Source organism: Lampetra planeri, chromosome 2 (genome assembly GCF_965212315.1).
Source record: "Lampetra planeri chromosome 2, kcLamPlan1.2.h2, whole genome shotgun sequence".
Classification (NCBI taxonomy): Eukaryota; Metazoa; Chordata; class Hyperoartia; order Petromyzontiformes; family Petromyzontidae; genus Lampetra; species Lampetra planeri.
Genome location: NC_136108.1, coordinates 4,584,988 through 4,598,999, shown reverse-complemented (window position 1 = coordinate 4,598,999; position 14,012 = coordinate 4,584,988). Strand labels below are relative to the sequence as shown.

The window sequence follows — 14,012 nt, the reverse complement described above, 5'->3', positions numbered from 1 at the left end:
CCTTTAACATCATAACTGGTGCCCGCAGCGACCACAAACTCACCTCCCCTGGACACCTCAAATCCCTACACACTGCATATTTGTAACTGTTGAATGGATAACAGAACTAAAATTCCACGAGGCAATGTGGATATATGAATGCGTACTATGTATATTCAAGTATGCTCATATGAGTAAAGTACTAATACTTGTAAAGTCAAGCACACACACATTGTCACACTCTGGCAATTTGTGTGTATTGGATATACTGCCTATTTAATCTGTGGTGACGACGTTAGCATCAGTTTCTGTATGCATTCGACGCAAAATTGCATCTGTGTTTATATGTTTACCGTTTTTCAAGGCACACTAAAGCCTATTTAGCCTATTATTCCACACTCACCGCAATGTATTCGACAACGCAGATAAAATACACACTCGCTCAACCCTGCGTTATCCAGACCACTGACTTGCAGTGGCTATTCAATTCCTCGGGTGACAGATGCCCACCTTCTGCAGAGGCTGCACGCAGGATTGATGTTGTAACTGTTATTGGTTATGTCTGCTATAATGGGGTGGACATGGGTGCCAATTAGGATTGCTTAGGTGAATTCAAGAACAAAATATCCCATTAGATCCCCCCCCCCCAACCGTGGCAAAATAATGGTTGTGTGTGTCCAGAGGATTTTATTGATAATCGATTGTAATAATTTGTACATGAAAGGCATTTTATTACATTTTGATTATAGTAAATACTAATGTATTTAGAAGTTGTGTGAAAACGTTGATGTCAAATATATGGCTCTTCATAGAACTAGAGAGGGCAGGAAAAAACAACACAGCATGTATTTTAAATGTGTTCAGTCATAAAATCCTTCAGAGTGAAATGACAAAATAAATGTATTCAAGCGTGTTCTCAGTAATTGGTCTTAGCAGATGTCACACTCTTTGAGAAATATTAACTTATTTGGGTTGGTCATGTTTCTAGAATTGCAAATGGAAGGATCCCCAAGGTCACATTAGTCAGCAGGCCAAAATTCTAAAGAAAACAGCAGACCACAGTGTTTATGATATAAGATGTGTTAGGTGCATTGGAAAAAAAACCGATGTTTGTCTTGGCGTGACCTTGCAAAAAATAACTTCAATTATAAACAACGAATGTCACTTGTCTCAATGATGATGACAATCCTGTTGATCGTTAAATTAAATTTCATTAATGCGAGTTTTGTACTCGTTTTAATAGCACTGACTGTTCTTTCACCAAATTATACAATGTTGCTATATAAAGAATTGAGTAGCAGAATTCAGGATTTCAAATATTGAGGTTCCACTGTGGTTGAGTCGGAATCAATTAGTGGTCACTGAGTCAAGCAGTTTTTTTTTATCAGAAAGTCATGGGAAGATATGTCTCAAGACAAACACACAAACCAGACAAATGGTGAACACAAACACAAGCAGCCACAAACACGAGCCACAGTTATTTCCAGAAACCTCATGTAAAAAATAAAAATAAAAACACGAGGGGGCAATCAATCCAAAAAAAATTCCCTCCCACACACACCTACAAGCCAATTAAATGATGTAAATAAGATTATTTGGGCGTTTTTTTTAAATATGGAATGTTCATCTACTCTGTCGGGACTTAACATTCAATGTGACATATATATCACCAAAACGTCCTTTGCGCTAAATAAAAAAAAAATTGTTATCGGTGTTCTCGTGTTGTCACGTGTTTATTGAAGCTGGAGAATTAAACGCAAATAAAACTGGGTTGAAATTCCAAATAACTCTCGAGAACATAACCAGATAAATGACCGGGGGAATAAATAATATAGTTTTACTGTAAACATTGTTTTTCTGAAAATAATCTAGAAGCCAACACCAAAAAAGGAAGTATTTTTATTTTATTCATGTGCACCGTTATTGAGTTAAATCTAGCTTGCTTGTTTGCTCTTTTAAGTATTTTTAAGTTTTCGGTGTGTACACACATTCCATGGCTGGGGACCTTGGCAGCGATTCGCCAATCCCCAGAAGGTTTCCACTTGAAAAGAGGCCGGCTTCGCAGTGCGTGTGCAGTGAGGAAACGCCGCTACCCCAAACCAGATGCTCCCCACTGTTAGCGAAGGGGGCCCTCAAACAAACTCACACGGGCGCTGTAATCAAACGCAGCCCGAATTCGTGCGCTTGGAACACTTTGAGGAAAGGCTCTGACATGACACCTGATGGGATGGGGGTTTGGGGCGTATGGGCCTGTAAGCATTCGTGGTGGTGGGGAGGGGAGTGGGGGGGAGGTGAACGTCAAGCGAGTGGGTGGTGTGGTTTTGTGAAGATCTCAAACCACACCGGCTTTTTTTTTTCACCCAACCGCAATCCACGTCAGCTCTCGCAGGTGGATATTAAAGCAGCTCGTCAGTCTATAATCCATTCTCCCTTCATCCTAACGCTGCACATGCATTTAATTTACCCATCCAACGGTGCGCACTTTCATCACGGAGTACCGTACACGCTATGCGAAAACAACACAATTCGTCGCGATCGTTGTTGTACGTCCAAAAGATGAAAATGCATTTAATATGCGAGCGTAGCGGCCATTCTCATATGACATAAAATGATTTACTACTTACATTCATGCAACTTCATCATCATCATCATCACCACCATCATCTACTTTATATGCTTTATACATTGATGGCATTTCCATATTCATTCCATTGTCTTTGGTCATCTACAGCTGCAATCCATCTCGGCCCAACGCGAGTTTCTTTTTGTGCACATTATGTACAAAAAGTACCACACTCTATCACGTAAATTGGTTACAATGGGACAATATGCATAATATTAAAGGAAAACACTGCGTTGATGTATGGGCTGGTAAAGATTCCATAGAAACAATGTGTCTTAAGTGGGAATTGCCTTACACTTTGCTGAAACCTTGTATCCCCCAAGAGGTGGTGGATGCCCCTCTGCCGCATCAAAACCTGACGAGACCAGCACCACGTCTGGGGAGAACTCGTTGGCAATGGGCAGCACCACCGTCCTGGTGAACACAAAAACAAAATCAGAAACACATCCGTGCCATGATTTGGGTACAAACACCTGTTGGGATAAGAAAAGGCAGGCGTAAAGGGCTATTGCTGATGGACTTATGATGCATTGTTAAGTTTGGGTATGTTGTTGGTTGTTATATGTCACTTAACATTAAGTGCCTTGCATAAACCACTTTTTTTATGTACACTAATGTCATGCATTTTTAAATAAATAAATAATGCTCCAAACTAATTTTGGGATGGCATAAATCCAATTTAGTGATCCTAAATGTGTGGTGTAATGTTTTTAGATTTTAGTATTTGTGGTCCGTATTCACGGTGAGCATGTCATATACAGTACATCATATACAATAAATAGAAAAAATGTTCAGAAATGCCCCCAGTACATTGTATTACAAACAGACGTGGCTTACATGTCATCCTAAATTTGGTGTAATTTATTGCTCTTCTGTTCTCAAATCGATACTTAAACAATAAAACAAAAACATTTATCAGCAACAACAAAAAGCTCAGAATGATTTCCTGCTCAAATAAGCATTGAGGTATTGGTGGGGATTCCTATGGTGTGGATGAGTCTTTCCATGGGACAACCAGTGTATGAACAATACAAAAATGGAGGGAATATCTATTTACATACATCACGCTGGCAATACTGAATGCAAATGATGTAAAGTTCCCACAACACATGGTGTGACGCAAACAATCACATTTTTGTTAGCTGCTATAAATTTCCACGTGATAAGCCACTTCGTTGAGCTATCATATGTGGCCAGGTTGCTTCTGAAAAAGAGCTATATCGCTAATTTCGGAAGAAACTAGGAACAAGTGAAGCAGCAGGAAGTCTACATATCTTTATATATCTGTATATATAATTTGCAAGCGTCCGTTTGTCACACTCTGGATCTCCCAAACCAGTACGTGTGAAGAGAGAGACACGTACAATTGTGTAAAAAGGAGGGAAAAGGGCGAGAGGGATACATGTATGATTTTTCCCCAGTAATTTATTCCCATTCCACAACGCTGCATGCTGAATATGTACCGCAGTGTATTTAGACCATTTTGCCTTGCTTTTGTAGACTATGAAAAGGTGCTCTATTTGATTCTGTGGAAATAAGGACTGGGCTTAATCCATCATGGCTCGAGCTTCCGAATCCAAAACCGGATTCCAATATTTATTGCTTTTAAAGAAACAATAAACTAATTATAACGTGCAATCAAAGATTTAAGTTCCGAAAATGCTACGAACAGTAAGTAGCAATACACAGGAACTTAATTGCATCTGCTTTAACCTTAGGAGTGGGCATTGTATGTCTCAGATACAATGTGCCCCTTATGTTTGAGGGTGGGAATGTAATCAGCATCCTGGGACCCAAAGGGTGTTGCACTCACCACTCTCACACCACAGTAGCTCTCTTAACTTTCACACCGAGATGATGTCACACAATGGTAGCTGTTCTTCATTTTACTGGTGAGCTCAAACAATGATCGTTGTGCGTAAAACACTTGCGCGTGTGGTGATTCATTTGTTTGTTACGTCGAGTGTCGTTGGGATTTGTAATGATTCAGACTTGATCATTACATGGCCCGGCCCAAAAATTACATTATGAATCATAATATTGGCTGCAAAGAGCTACGTGTAAATTCATGGTAACCTTTATTAACTCACGCATTTATTTATTTTTCATTCACACGGTGCAAACTGTTTTGTCTCTCACACCATGGAAACTTTGATCATAATTAGCCATGATCTATTCACTGCTGGGCGAACGCCTCCCCAAGCCATCGCCACAATGATACAATCCATCTCGCTGCCGGTACATGAGCTGATCTCATTGTTCCCACCCTATACGAGGACATCTACTTGGGCCCATTCTCTTCGTTGGTTGTCACTCTGCCCTTAGCTTTGATCGCCAGCTGTCACGGCTGTTTAGCGACACGGCCTGTCCAAGCCCGCTGTTGATGCATTTACCCAAGCTTTCACAAACCAAAGCATGAATACAAAATAAAATGCAATTTATTTTTTTGATAAATTAGTGATTTTTTTAAATGAATTATGTCCGACAAAATATATTCTGGTGCATCTGAATTCTGAAATACATTGTACACTATTTTATGGTATTATAGTGCATTATAGATACATAATACACCACATAATGCAATTTATAGAACACTTAAATAACATTAAACAAGATCCTATTCCTGCGTATGGCAACATGTTTAGGAGCTAACTGCCAATGTCGAGGTCTGCAAGCCACGAGGGTGCTTCATGAGAGACTTCATGTAGTTTTGCCACTCCTCAAATAAAGAAGTGCAGGCTACAGTGGTTTGCTATTTGGTCCATAGTTTGGATTGCATGTGTGTATGCATGTTGAGCTTCTTTTGCACTGTACATAGCCAACTGCGCTAATCAGAGGTGCGGGGGGAAAATAACCAACGTCACATCAAGGCTTGTACATTAAACACAATGTAAGCTTCGATTTAAAGCTTTCGTGACTGCAGGGATTCATCTTCTTGGTTCTTTCGGTAAAGTCACGTGACTTTACCGAAAGAACCAAGAAGAACAATGTAAGCTATTCTCGTGTGTTCAAATACGTACTATACACGACATAACGCGATTCCTTGAGCATTTAAAATGCATTGTCCACTACATCCGCTGTTCCAGTAGATTTTCAAATATAGTACGCAATACAAAATGCTATTCTAGTATATTTCAAATATATTTTTGACAACGTAAGCTATTCCAGTGCATTTCAAAAGTGTATTAAATGCTTTGATGTGGCTGGAAGTACTGCCTGCCATGCGTTCACACGTGCACACTGTGCTGCCAACAGGCACCGACTGCATATTTTCAATTTCTGATTCAACACACAGACTTGGATTTGTTCAAACTCGAAAAAACGTGCCAAAATGTCGAATCGAAATTTTGTATCCATATTTATATGTGCCCCAATTCCTAGTGGAAAGTGACGTGGTCAGCTGAATGCATACAAACCATAGCCTTCATAAAAATATACAGAAATCATGAAAAACATTTATTTATAAAGACAGAACAGATGCATTGAGCTTTTACAAATTAGAAGAGAAGTCAGGAAAGACGATACATTCCAACTAAGGCTAGGCAGAGTGACACTAGAATATATTTCTGTAAATTACATTAGAGCAATATAAACACGAGTAAAACAAATGCAAAGTGCAACAAGTTAATTGAACAAAAATGTAAAACACAAGTTGGAGGGATAGTACTTAGATCAGAAACGTGAACTCTAACAAAGAACACAAATGTGCATGCATGGAATTACACAGTGATACAGAAAGATGAACACATGGATTGTGGGTAAAAAAAACGCAGATTATATACATCCACAGCGACTGTTCAGGACAGCAAGTCCACACATTGTTAGAAGGGAAGATGACTGATGGACGAGACTGGTTATGGAATGGCAGCCAAAGGAAATAACATGCCCAAGAAAACAACCACCACCACCGAGATGGAACGATAAGATCAGCTCATGCGCAGGAGCTAGATGGGTGACGCACTGTGGGACCACGAGGGACGGTGGCGACATGGGGAGGTCCTTCATCCAGTGGATAGATAATGTCTGATGGTGATAGTGATGATGATGATGATACACAGTAAAGTTGTTTATTCAGATCAATTTAAAATATCACGTACTAACAAACCTTTTTGGGAAAAACGATATACTACAGAGTACCGTACACATGTGTTTTTAAAAAATAATTATGAAATGTGCAGACTAACACATATCAAGTTATTATTGAATACAGTAACTCCTAACATTGACCCACTTATTCCATCACATGATTACAAACATACGACATAGAAAATAAACTGTCACTTGTCATCTCCCTCACATGCGTTTGCTGTACCCCTCTTCTCATATATTCGTATATTTCATATGTATATGCTGTATTAGCAGCTGTGAGATGGATAAAGGCATGCGGGGAATGGAAGTTGTTTTAAAGTTGGAAGGTTTTTTGTCTGTCTTGACCACAGTACTGGCAGAACTCTTAAAACCGCAGGCTCTGACCTCAGATAATGTCAGCATTTGGTCTCCTGAGTCTAAAAAACATCCCCCTACCACAACAGCCCCAGGCAGGCTTATTGCCACCGGAAAAAAAAACAACTCTTTAATATTTTTATTATTTCTGTTACTATTATTTGCCATAATTATTTATTTTAACATTGTTTCTGGTATAAACTAAGATGAATTGCAATTAGAGCACTCAAAATAATATACATTTCAATTTAACCGCTACCGGTACCAGTCTATTTTTAAGTTAAAAGTCACGCAGACAAGTCATATGTGATAATCATCTGAAAATGTTCTTAATGTGAGTTTGATTGAGATAATTGTGGATTCCCAAACCCCGATGCCCTCTGGCTCTTATTAAAGATAATTCAAAAGTAAAATTGCCGAAAACTTCCAGACAAATTAATGAACCGAAATTTCCCAGTGAGAAGCGAACATCTCATCATGTGACAATGTGGAAAGTGGTTCTCTAGGACCACTTGCCAGCAGTAAACACTGAATTATTAAAGTAATATGGCAAAATGTTAAGTGTGACTTTTATACAATTCATATTGCTCACTGGTCGTTTGAAATGGTGAACTGCATGCGACATTACGAGCAGGAAGCCATACAACTCCTGGATTTTAAACTATTTCATTCTCCCTAATGACATCTATTTAATAACATGACCGTGTCGATTCAGTTTGTGTAAACCTCATTCATTTGAACTGACTGGATTTTTATTCAACACGACTGTACTTATATTCTCAAAACGACTTGGCATATATATTTTTCAAGGAATGCAAGGTATAACACGTAGGCTTTCGCGACTAATATTATTCATAATAAAGGTTTTTGCGTCAGATCGCGTAAGTATAAATGTGTCGTAATCCTCCACCACCCGACACAGTAAGGTTTGTCACGTAAACAAAAAGTGCCAATTAGTTACTACTTCAGCCCACCAGTGTGTTGGAGAGTGAATCCACAACATTTACAATTTACTGGCTCTGTCGGGTGGTGGAGGGTTACGACACATTCATACTTACCCGATCTAACCTAAAAACCTTTATTATGAATAATACAAGGTATATTTTGCGTCATATTAATACTTTGGAGGAATTAAAATCTTCCCTGCTTTTCATCGAATTATTTTGAGCAAGCCTCTCTTTCAAAATTCAAAAATATAATTAATGTAGGCTTGCGGTGGCCAATTTCATGAGCCCGTAGCTTTTTGTTTCCCAACGAAATCGTAATAACGGTTCTAAAGCATTTCATCTTGCAACTGTGAAGCATTTTTGTTGTCTCTTATCGATGAAGCCAGACACGGGGGCCGAGCATTTACAACATTTCAGATGCAAAACTAAATTCGGCGCATGCCCAGAGCGAGCACGGCGCTTTATACGCATCGCTGTGCACCACTGTACAGCATCAAGAACGCACATAAAGCATTCCCGCGCACGGCGAGATGAATGATGGGGGTGAGGCGGAGCGATGGCAAACCTGGCACATTAAAACCCCAGGCGGCCCCGGCGCATTCGGGCCCAGCGAGGCTACACTGATCAGAGACGGGGGGGGTCGCACATCAAACGGGGAGCGCATTGCCTACACACAGCCGCGATGCAGGCCCTGCGACCGCCTGCTTCCAATTAACTCGCTCAACCCGGCGCACGCGCGCCCGAGCGAGCGAGCGAGCCCGCGTGTGCCGCCACTTCCAAAGCCCCTCGCAGGAAAGCACTCGGGGCCCTCTTGGCTTTCATTACGGCCAATTACCTTATCTTTTTTTTCATCTCCACAGTATCCCCAGCAGAGCTCCAAGTTGGTTTGCTTGCTCCACGGCTAAGCGCTGCTCTTTTGCCCGAGGCCTCGGTGCAGCAAATGCCCCCCCCCCCCCACTGCATGCCCTGATATTCCACATTTTTCTTGCCCCCATTCCTTCCCCCACAAACTGGCTTAGTTGTTTTTGTTTGCCTTGATCTAAAATAGAACCCTTTGTACCGCAATGTGGGTGTATTACGCAGGAAGAGCATAGAGGGAAATCATCCGGTTTAATCAAGCACTGAAGCAGACAGAAAATGTGTCACTGTGTTAATGTGACAAGTGTTGCCTTGCGCGATTGTTTATTTTCGAACGGTCTAAACGCCACTGAGGAGATGATTGCCAATATTACACACGTGCTTTAAATATTATACTTGTATGTGACCAAATGTTGTTGAGGTAAGATCAGCGATAAAATCAACAGAATGATCGATGTAAGTGACACAAATAGTGAAAAAACGTCGAGCAATGATTCAGAATACATCTAAAGAACTCAACTTTTGTAAAGGGACTTCAGTTTGGTCCACTGAGTATCTGTAATTGGCTAGAGGTGTTTGCCTGTACACAGGCAACATTCAAAACCTTTTCAAAAAGTAGAACAAAAATGTTGCACAAAAATAATGGTAGGCTTATTTTATAAAATAATGAGTGCTTTCACATTTGGGGTCAGGTTAAATGAAAAGCAATCACAGTGAGTCTCTGTGTAAATTAATATCTTGTTTTCAAAATTACTTAAATTCCCTGAAGCAAATATGCTACGTAAAAATGGCATTATATTCCTCTATTAATTGTTCATAGACAAATACTTTCTATTTACAGTATTTAGACTTTAAGAGCAAGGTCTACTCATGAAAACTTATTAAAAACAGGGGGGCAGCATATGTGAGCAGCACCATGTTCTACCGTATACACGTTGGCAATTGGTAGTAAATTACTCCTGAGTTAACCTAGGGGAGGCCCAGGACAGGTTAAGATACCACTTGCTAATCAATGTGCATGTGGAAACAAAATTAGACCTGATTCACATGGATCGTAGCACAGTGTGCTCAACACTAAACTTTCTTGTAGTAGTTACACACACACACACACTTCGCTGATCACCCGCGTGTGTGTGTGTGAGTTTATGATGGGCAGGAGAATACAGGGGGAGCGGTAGTGTAGTGGTTAGCGTGCTGCACTACAAACCCGGGGATCTGAGTTTGATTCCCGCTCATGGCTACCAACACCAGCGACGATTATCTGAACAGGTCCTGGACCTCTCCCTAGGTCGACTCAGTCTCAAATGAGTACCCGGTGCAGTGTGTAAAAACATCGTCACTGGGGAGACAAAAGCAGCTGGGCGTCGTGTTGGCCACCCAGCCCCTCGTGAGTTGTGCCAACCTTCATAGGTGCTCACTAACAGCACTTGCCCAACGGTCTCTTGAGGCTATACGGGGGATTTTTGTATTTATGCTGAGCAGCAGAATAAGGGGGGTGGGGTGGGTGTGGGAGAGGATGGCTGTAAAAAATATTTTGGACCCCCCCCTCCTCTTTCAGTATATAACTTCTCGTGAGATGACAGAAGTGACATGGACAAGAGATATTCTATGGATTTTTCGGTAAAGTCACTGTAGATAGGTTAAAAGAAAATAACAAAAAACTACGAAGAGATAGAGATGTGTGTGAGATGAGAGAAATGTAGGCACAGAAACGCAATGGTCATCAGGCACACATTCTCTGAAACATGCACAGTTAAAGCACACTGTATAAAGAGATGAGAGACAGGAGATAGAAATGAGACAGAGACGTCGTTATTTTCGATGCAGTCATATTTGTTGTCCTCTATCTGGGACCCCTCGAGCCGAGTGCACTAAGCTTGCGTACTAAGCTTTTGCCGAGTACACTCATGCCTAGCACCACAACTGGCTGTACCTGAAGGCTGCGAGGTATTCAGCATCTCCCATGGGAGGGTCCAGCCCTCCTGTCCAAGCGATGTTCACATTGAAGCCGATGCCAGCCCCTGTGCCAACCTGTGCACACGCGCAACAAGAGACAACAAGCACGCTGGATTTCAGACAAGTGTTGTAGGTGCATCGCGCGTGCACACACAGAGTATCTACTTGAAGCCAGACCAAAAAAATGCGCAGTTGTAATTGCGAAAATCGCATGCGATGCTATAGAACACACGTGCTTACACGAGCAAAAGCATTTCATCAGATATAGTGACTTTGGGGGGTTTTTTTGGTGCAAGGTGATCAAAATACCAACGAGTGTTTTGTTATTTTAGTTCTGTTGGATGTTGTTTTTGGCAGAGCATTACAAAGTGTTATTATCCTGTTCGATCTGAATTAAATACGCAATGGTCATCACGCACACACACTCACACGTGCATAGTTCAAGCAGAATTTTACCAAGAAAAAAGGCATAACCCACAATAAAATATAACCGGATATAAAAGCAATGCGAAAAAAATAAGTATTTTCCTTTGCAAATATATATATATATTTTTTCATATAATATATTTAAAGTGCTAAGAATTTGGTATTTCCCACAATATGGTTCCATGTTTCCAAAACGAGTTTTTAAGACCCTTTCATCCACAATTTCACGCAATAAAAGGATAACATTTTAGGTTGGATTGGTAACATTGCAGGCCATTTCTACTTATTTATTTAGCATTTTAGTCACATGGAACTACATCACAGCAAAAGCACGTAAGAACTAACCTAAGAATAACAATGTAGTGAAAGCACAGGATGTGATTTTTCTTCTACTTTAAAATGAACAAATGTGTCAATTAGCAGAAAGTACTGGGCTCCAAGACTAACTATGCTAGGCACAAATAGCTGGACCTACTTGCTTGAATTAAAGTGTGTTGAGGGACCAATTTGTACTTTAACTGCTCAGTGAAGGGAGCTTTGTACTTGGCTACTACTGATCCGGCTATAGTTACTCCTAGGAATGATGCCCCTAAGAACTGCTGAGATTGCTGCTGTGGCTGCTGCTGCATCTGCTGCTGCTACCTTCTGCTGCTGCTGTTATTGCCGCTGCTGCTGCTGCGGCTGCTGTTGCTTCTGCTGCTACTACACATTTATTCTATATTTGAAGCTTTCGTGACTGCAATGATTCATACTCTTAGTTCTTTCGGTAAAGTCACGTAGGTAAAAAATGAAATTAAAATTAATAAAAATAAAATAATAAAAATCACGACGTTTCGGAGGCAACACAAGTCTCCGTCATCAGGTGGGACCGTCGTGACTTTACCGAAAGAACTAAGAGTACTACAGATTTAGTTTGTACTGCTGCTGCTGCTGTTACTCATGCGGCTGCTGCAGTCGCTCCTGCTGCTGCAGCAGCTGCGACACCATTGGCTGCTCTTGCTGCGACCGACCTCCTCTGACGCTCCACTCCCCGGGAAGAAGTTCCCTCCGTCGTAGCGGTGCAGGGAGAGGTAGAGGACAGAGGCATCGCCGTAGAACGCCTGCTGCGTCCCGTTGCCGTGGTGGACGTCCTGTGGGAGCCCACGGTCGCACGCGCACAGAGACCCCTACCGCGCGTGTTGCGTCTCGGGCGACGGCTCACGAACGAACGCGCGCCGCGTGCCAATGAAAGCACAGCCCGATCCGTCTTGCTCACGCTTCTCTGCGTTACGTATGGTTCATCATCTTCATCGTCATCACTGTCGCCGTCGTCATTTATTCTTTTTCCTTTTTCGATCGTTGGATGGAAAATCAACAGTTTTGAAATGTGCTTTCTTTTTAACTTTTACTGTTAAATGAATACGTTTGTCTATTGGTAGAGTGGACTGAGTCTACTTGCTTACATTAAAGTGGGTTGAGGGATCAGTTGTGTACTTTAACTGCCTCGTGACGTGTTGTTTTTGCATCCTGCCATACGAAAGTAGAACGATAATGAACTAACATTTATTTATTTATTGATAATTTATACTGGACCTCCCAATGCATACACAGAATGATCATGATTATTATTAAACGATTTCATAATGTGGATGCAATTGACTTGTTTGTGATATTGTACAAAAATCCTTGTTGAAAACGTATCAATAACATTAAAATGAAAGTATGTAGAGCAATAATGGCTGGTTGTGTGTGTTATATTAGAACAATGAAGTGGGGTGGATGGAAGTTGTGCAAATACTCCAGCATTGCTCATGGTAAAAAAGTGTAACGTTTAATAATGAATTAGTAATGGCCAATATCACAGTATTAAAACATTATTTGGAAGAGTGAAACAAATGCCAAATTAAAAATAACTGAATTATTCTTTAAATATATCATGTTAATGTTCAATTTAAGGTATACTTGGTTAAAATTATTTGCAAGTAAGTCATCGTTTTTGGGAAAATGCATACATTTGAAAACACATTTTCAAATTCAACGATGCAAATGTTGACATGAAACAAAGTATTATGCTTATAGATGAAGAACATGCCTTTGGGCCATTATTGATAACATACATGACGAGTACAGAATGGTGTGAATAGTGAAACATCGATAATCTCTCGTCGAAATGTGATGAACATAAAAATGTAATTGCATTTTTTAATCCAATATAATTGGGAACGGGAGGACGTTTGCCGAGTGAAAATTGAACAAAAAAAGCTAAAACCAGAATAGGTTAAATGTAAATTTGCAACAGCTGCAAGCGTAGACTTTTATTGCGAACATTTGGTCAATATATATTCTGTTTTTTTAAATGCCATGTTTTGCCCTTTGCACTTACAATTACATCTGGGCTAAACTTAACATATGTTCATTCAGCGAAAGGACTGTTTTTATTACTGCACAGAGATATCCTTTATTTTGGGGAGATTCACGGCATTGAGGAGTTGGTGGAAAATAATAAACCTGGGGTTTATTTCTTCTGTTCCGTTCAGAATCTGAGACGTTTTATGAGATGGCTTAAGAAGGGAAATATTCCTTAGCTAAGTTCTAAAGGTTTAGCTTTAAACCTCATAAAACGTACCCACAAAACATACAATCAACAAGCACTAAATATATGTCATTCTGAATTTTTAAATGGAAATACAATGTGTACGTTTAAATATTACTTTGTATTCACAGATGGTATTTTCCATTTATATAAAATGAAAAAATATGTTAAAACACGCATTGCTACATTTTGTTATTTGGGCATGTTC

At 40.3% G+C, this 14,012-nt stretch overlaps 1 protein-coding gene across 1 annotated transcript in view; it reads right to left on the bottom strand.

Moving 5' to 3' along the window:
* The window catches only part of LOC144725043 (histone deacetylase 4-like), a 132,532-nt gene that overhangs the window by 16,064 nt on the left and 102,456 nt on the right, over nucleotides 1-14,012 (bottom strand). The window contains exons 19-21 of the mRNA XM_078604487.1: nucleotides 12,243-12,362; nucleotides 10,784-10,881; nucleotides 2,898-3,016 (exon numbers count right to left, since the gene is read on the bottom strand). Of these exons, the coding sequence (XP_078460613.1) occupies nucleotides 2,898-3,016; nucleotides 10,784-10,881; nucleotides 12,243-12,362 (337 nt within the window). The remainder of the gene's footprint in view (nucleotides 1-2,897; nucleotides 3,017-10,783; nucleotides 10,882-12,242; nucleotides 12,363-14,012) is intronic.